This window comes from Triticum urartu, chromosome 5 (genome assembly GCF_003073215.2).
Source record: "Triticum urartu cultivar G1812 chromosome 5, Tu2.1, whole genome shotgun sequence".
NCBI classification, from domain to species: Eukaryota; Viridiplantae; Streptophyta; class Magnoliopsida; order Poales; family Poaceae; genus Triticum; species Triticum urartu.
In genome coordinates this window covers 131145055-131150598 of record NC_053026.1, presented here as the reverse complement: position 1 = coordinate 131150598, position 5544 = coordinate 131145055, and the positions used below count along the sequence as shown (strand labels likewise).

The window sequence follows — 5544 nt, the reverse complement described above, 5'->3', positions numbered from 1 at the left end:
GAGATGGAGGATACAGAAGAAGGAAGATAAATATGACATGTGGGACCATGCAATCGGTGGGAGTAGAGATTTATCCCGGATTCCAGGATGGATCATCCTTCTCTCGATACATCAAACATAAATTCATAGACAGAGGGTCAGGATTGACCGGGATTAGTAAGTACTCCCACACATGGTATCAATTTCACAGATTTGGAGGTCGAGGTTGAATTTCGACGGGCTGTATTAGTTCAAGTTTTTTTTTTAAGACCTCTCCCGGCCTGGCATTATATAACCCGACCCGTGCAGAAACGAGACGGCCATTCCTTCCGCAAACTTGCGTCGTTCACGTATGCCACGGAATACGCCTACCCTACGTATCATCGTGTAGTTTGGCTCGCTCACGGCTGACGCGTCGCGAGAACTAACCCCATCCTAAATCTTCCCCAATCCAGGCGACAAGGATCTGGCCATGGCGCCGCTGCCCACCGCCGCCGCGGCCGTCCGTTGCCACCCGCACATCCTCCGCAGGGGCCTCCTGCCCGCTTCGTCCCCGCTGCTCCCCTTCGCCTCCCGGATGGCCTCCTCCACGCCGCTCCGCGCCCAGCCCCTGCGCTTCTCGCTCTCCCCCGTCCCCAAGAGCATCTCCTCCTCCTCGGCCTCCCACATCCCCGTCCGCTATCTCTTCACCGGGATCGTCGAGGAGGTCGGCCGCGTGCGCCGCATCGGCCCGCCGCCCACGCCTACTGGGGGCGGGGGTGGGAGCGGGGGAGACGCTCCCGGTGTCGACCTCGAGGTCGAGACCAAGAACCTCCTCGCCGGGACGCAGCTAGGCGACAGCATCGCCGTCGACGGGACGTGCCTCACCGTGGCGGCCATCGACACCGCTGCCTCCACGCTCACCTTCGGCGTCGCGCCGGAGACCCTCCGGTGCACGTCACTCGGCGAGCGCGTCGCGGGCGACGACGTCAACCTCGAGCGCGCGCTCACGCCGGCGTCTCGCATGGGCGGGCACTTCGTCCAGGGCCACGTCGACGGCACCGGCGAGATCGCCGCGTTCCGGCCCGAGGGCGATTCTATCTGGGTCACCGTGCGCGCACCGCCAGAGATCCTCAGCTTGCTCGTGCCCAAGGGGTTCGTCGCCGTGGACGGGACCAGCCTCACCGTCGTCAATGTGAACGAGGAGGAGGGGTGGTTCGACTTCATGCTTGTGCGCTACACGCAGGACAATGTTGTGCTGCCCAGGAAGAAGGTTGGGGATAAGGTGAACCTTGAGGCTGACATACTGGGGAAGTATGTAGTGAAGCTACTTGCCGGGAGATTGGAGGCAACATCGAAAGCAAATTCTTGAGCTGCGCCTGTTGGACTGATGAACTAGTATCAGTATTAGTGCAGTGTATTCTTGTCTATCAATAATGGTGCATTTTTTGCACTAATGAGTGAAGCTTTTTTCGTACTAGGGGGGTTATATAGTTCATGCCACTGCCTGTTTCCATGTAAAAGTTGTAGCGTTTCCGCATGGAGATGCTTTTTTCCGGTGTGCATGATCTGTGTAACCCCAAGCAAATGAACAAGATTTGTTTAGTTGTTCATCCCATGAGTCCAGCATTTCTGGGACAAAAATGAATACTAGTGCTCGTTTGAGTTTATATTTGATCATTGCCTGACCTACATTTCTGGTACCTGATTAATATGGCATGCACTCTCGGTTGCTAACTTGCTATATTGAATTTGTGATGAAGATGTGTGTTGCCTAAGAAGACTGCATTCTACCTTTGTGTAATTTATCACATGAATTTGTTCTGCCAGATGATAATTAAAAATTATTCACAAAATAACTATCAATATAGACTAGTGTATTATTTCTAGATGGCTTAAAGTTTATCTTTTGTAATGCAAATACTGAACTGGATTGTGGTGTTGGCTTACATCTGTGGTGTTGGTCTTTGTATACTTAACATGAAATGTTGGTAATTCAATAACACTTCTTATTCTCTGAAGTTTTAGAATGGATATATGGGATGTTTGGATTAAGTTGCCTCACTAACCTTTTACATGGAAACGGGGGCACTTACTAGTAGGGGATGAATGGAACTACTGAATTTAATTCAGTAACTCTGACCTTTGGCTTTCGTGTGTGTGGTGAACCAGAAGAAACATTAGCAATTTCCTTGAATGTGTGTGTTTGGTCCTAGAAGGTAATATTGTAAGGTTATTTCAGATGCCACTTGGTAATTTAGGAATTGTGATTAGTTATACTATGACTATTAAGTACATCATCGCCCGAGGAAACTATGTTGGTTTCTCCTTCCTCCATGACCATCACTTGAGGAAAACTAGTGCTATTAGCTGACAAAATGTGGACACGCGCAATGCTAAAGTGTAGTTAGTATATGTCGAGTATCCACGTGTATTGGCTACTCATAATGCGCAAGTCATGAGAAGCAATGCAAAAATCATGTGTAGGAGCAACATCTCTCTGTGTTTTGTAGAATGACAACAACTTCAAGTAAAGCAGCACAATCTCCCTGACTTTCTGTAAGAGCAAAATGGTGCATTGCTGTATCTTCGCTCTCGCTTTTTCCGATTTGACCGAATCATTGAATTGCTTGTGTTGTGCAGGGAGGAACCCAAGGCGGGGGACTGTATGACCCCGGTGCCGACTGGGTTTAGAAGAGAGATAAAAAGGGACTTCCCTAGAATTGTGCCAACGGAGATTTATACCATATACATCTTCTTTTGTAATAACATTGAGATGGCATTTGAGCAGCGACAACGGTGCCCCTGATTCAACGCAGGCCGTTGAGGAACCTAAACAGCTGAAGAACCCTGTGCAGTGCTTGTATGGCTTGTTTATTTGCTTGTTCATGAGGGTCTTGCTCCAGATTTTTCTGCTGGACGGGTGCTAAGCATGCTTGGGACTCAAAAGGGGTTTCCCTGATGATGATGATGTGTGCCTGGACTGGTACATTGGTAAGCACTTTGGCATGTACATTTTCCTCTCTTGCTCGGACAAAATATGAATTCCTAGCGTCGGTGCATTTCGTTTCCTTGTAGTGATACAGTTCATGTACAAGAGAGGCAAACAAGTTCTCTAACCAACAAAGCGCATCTGGTGTAGTGGTATCATAGTACCCTCCCACGGTACTGACCAGGGTTCGATTCCCTGGATGCGCAATTATCCTTGTGCTTTCCAGCTGAATTCATCCGGTACAGTTTTATTTTTCTTTTTTTACGAGAAGCCTAATCTCACTCTCCATCCCCATCCATGGTTGTTCCAGTGCTCACTTCTCAATTTCCTAAACCGTACAGAGATATCGTTCGTTTTCATCTTTTTTTTAGAGAGAGAGATATCGTTCGTTTTCATCTAGGAAGACGCGGGTTCGTTTTCATCTAGGAAGACGCGGGTTCGGCGACCACGAAGCAGCCGGTAAGCAAATCCTCTCGCCGGTATGTTTTCCCTGTCCTCCTCCATCTTCATATATTCAGCCGAATTCATCCGGTACAGTTTTATTTTTCTTTTTTTACGAGAAGCCTAATCTCACTCTCCATCCCCATCCATGGCTGTTCCAGTGCTCACTTCTCAATTTCCTAAACCGTACAGAGATATCGTTCGTTTTCATCTTTTTTTTAGAGAGAGAGATATCGTTCGTTTTCATCTAGGAAGACGCGGGTTCGGCGACCACGAAGCAGCCGGTAAGCAAATCCTCTCGCCGGTATGTTTTCCCTGTCCTCCTCCATCTTCATATATTCAGCCGAATTCATCCGGTACAGTTTTATTTTTCTTTTTTTACGAGAAGCCTAATCTCACTCTCCATCCCCATCCATGGCTGTTCCAGTGCTCACTTCTCAATTTCCTAAACCGTACAGAGATATCGTTCGTTTTCATCTTTTTTTTAGAGAGAGAGATATCGTTCGTTTTCATCTAGGAAGACGCGGGTTCGGCGACCACGAAGCAGCCGGTAAGCAAATCCTCTCGCCGGTATGTTTTCCCTGTCCTCCTCCATCTTCATATATTCCTACACTGTATGTCCGTGTCCTGTGTAACTGTGTTCATGTGCTAGATAAATGGTGGCTGTCGTACATCTTTACTTGAGCCATGATTTTGTGCGCGCTTGTATAGGTCGCAAGAGCATCTGCTCCGCGAAATCAGGTCCACGGACATGTCTGGACGCGAACAACACCGGTCCAACTCCCAAATGTTCTCATTTCCAACCACAACTCGTAATTTTAAAACCTCAAGTTCAAACACACACATGCATAATTGATCATCACAAACAAACAATCAATAGCTCACGATAAAAATCATTCGTACAAAAAAAACATGGTCCAAACATTTATTTTTTTCACATTGGAAAATTGAATCATCTTCATCGTGATGCGTGCAAATTGCACCATCGTGTTCAAGCATGTGGTCTACCATAATCAAGCATGCAGAGAGTTTCCCGCAATAATGCATCCTTAGTTTGAAGTAGTCATCAGCGTCCTCCACAAAATTCACTACGCGCAAGAAAAAAAACTCTGCTCATCCCGAAGGGACGTCCGAAAAATTCTTTATATGATGTTGGATTTGGTTTGAAGTAGTCAGCATAGAGAAGCTTCACGCTAGCGATTCTATCCAGGTGAACAACTCTCCTGCCCTTTTTATCGAAACCTTAAAGTTTGATACATGCTCCTCTTGCTTCTCCAATTCTTCCTGGATGCTCATCATCATTGTCATTTCAACATATTCGTCGTCTAAAGCCGACGTATCGATAAACTCTATGTATATGAATTCGTCAAGATATGTGTTTCCATACGCATCACACTCCTGTATATGAATTTGTCATGGTCATCACAAACAATGCAATCAATAGCTCATGATAAAAATCATTCGTACAAAAAAAAACATGGTCCAAACATTTATTTTTTTCACATTGGAAAATTGAATCATCTTCATCGTGATGCGTGCAAATTGCACCATCGTGTTCAAGCATGTGGTCTACCATAATCAAGCATGCAGAGAGTTTCCCGCAACAATGCATCCTCAGTTTGAAGTAGTCATCAGCGTCCTCCACAAAATTCACTACGCGCAAGAAAAAAAACTCTGCTCATCCCGAAGGGACGTCCGAAAAATTCTTTATATGATGTTGGATTCGGTTTGAAGTAGTCAGCATAGAGAAGCTTCACGCTAGCGATTCTATCCAGGTGAACAACTCTCCTGCCCTTTTTATCGAAACCTTAAAGTTCGATACATGCTCCTCTTGCTTCTCCAATTCTTCCTGGATGCTCATCATCATTGTCATTTCAACATATTCGTCGTCTGAAGCCGACGTATCGATAAACTCTATGTATATGAATTCGTCAAGATATGTGTTTCCATACGCATCACACTCCTGTATATGAATTTGTCATGGTCATCACAAACAATGCAATCAATAGCTCACGATAAAAATCATTCGTACAAAAAAAACATGGTCCAAACATTTATTTTTTTCACATTGGAAAATTGAATCATCTTCATCGTGATGCGTGCAAATTGCACCATCGTGTTCAAGCATGTGGTCTACCATAATCAAGCATGCA

General features: G+C 46.0%; 1 protein-coding gene and 1 non-coding gene across 2 annotated transcripts; both read left to right on the top strand.

Annotated features, from left to right (window-relative positions):
* The first annotated feature begins 298 nt into the window (after positions 1-298).
* Positions 299-1628, top strand: LOC125508184 (riboflavin synthase). Its single transcript, XM_048672790.1, has one exon. The coding sequence runs from the start codon at positions 452-454 to the stop codon at positions 1328-1330; it is 879 nt and encodes a 292-aa protein (XP_048528747.1). The 5' UTR covers positions 299-451; the 3' UTR covers positions 1331-1628.
* A 1457-nt stretch (positions 1629-3085) lies between these two features.
* Positions 3086-3156, top strand: TRNAG-CCC. Its single transcript has one exon. It is a non-coding gene; the product is annotated as a tRNA-Gly (tRNA).
* Positions 3157-5544: the final 2388 nt, after the last annotated feature.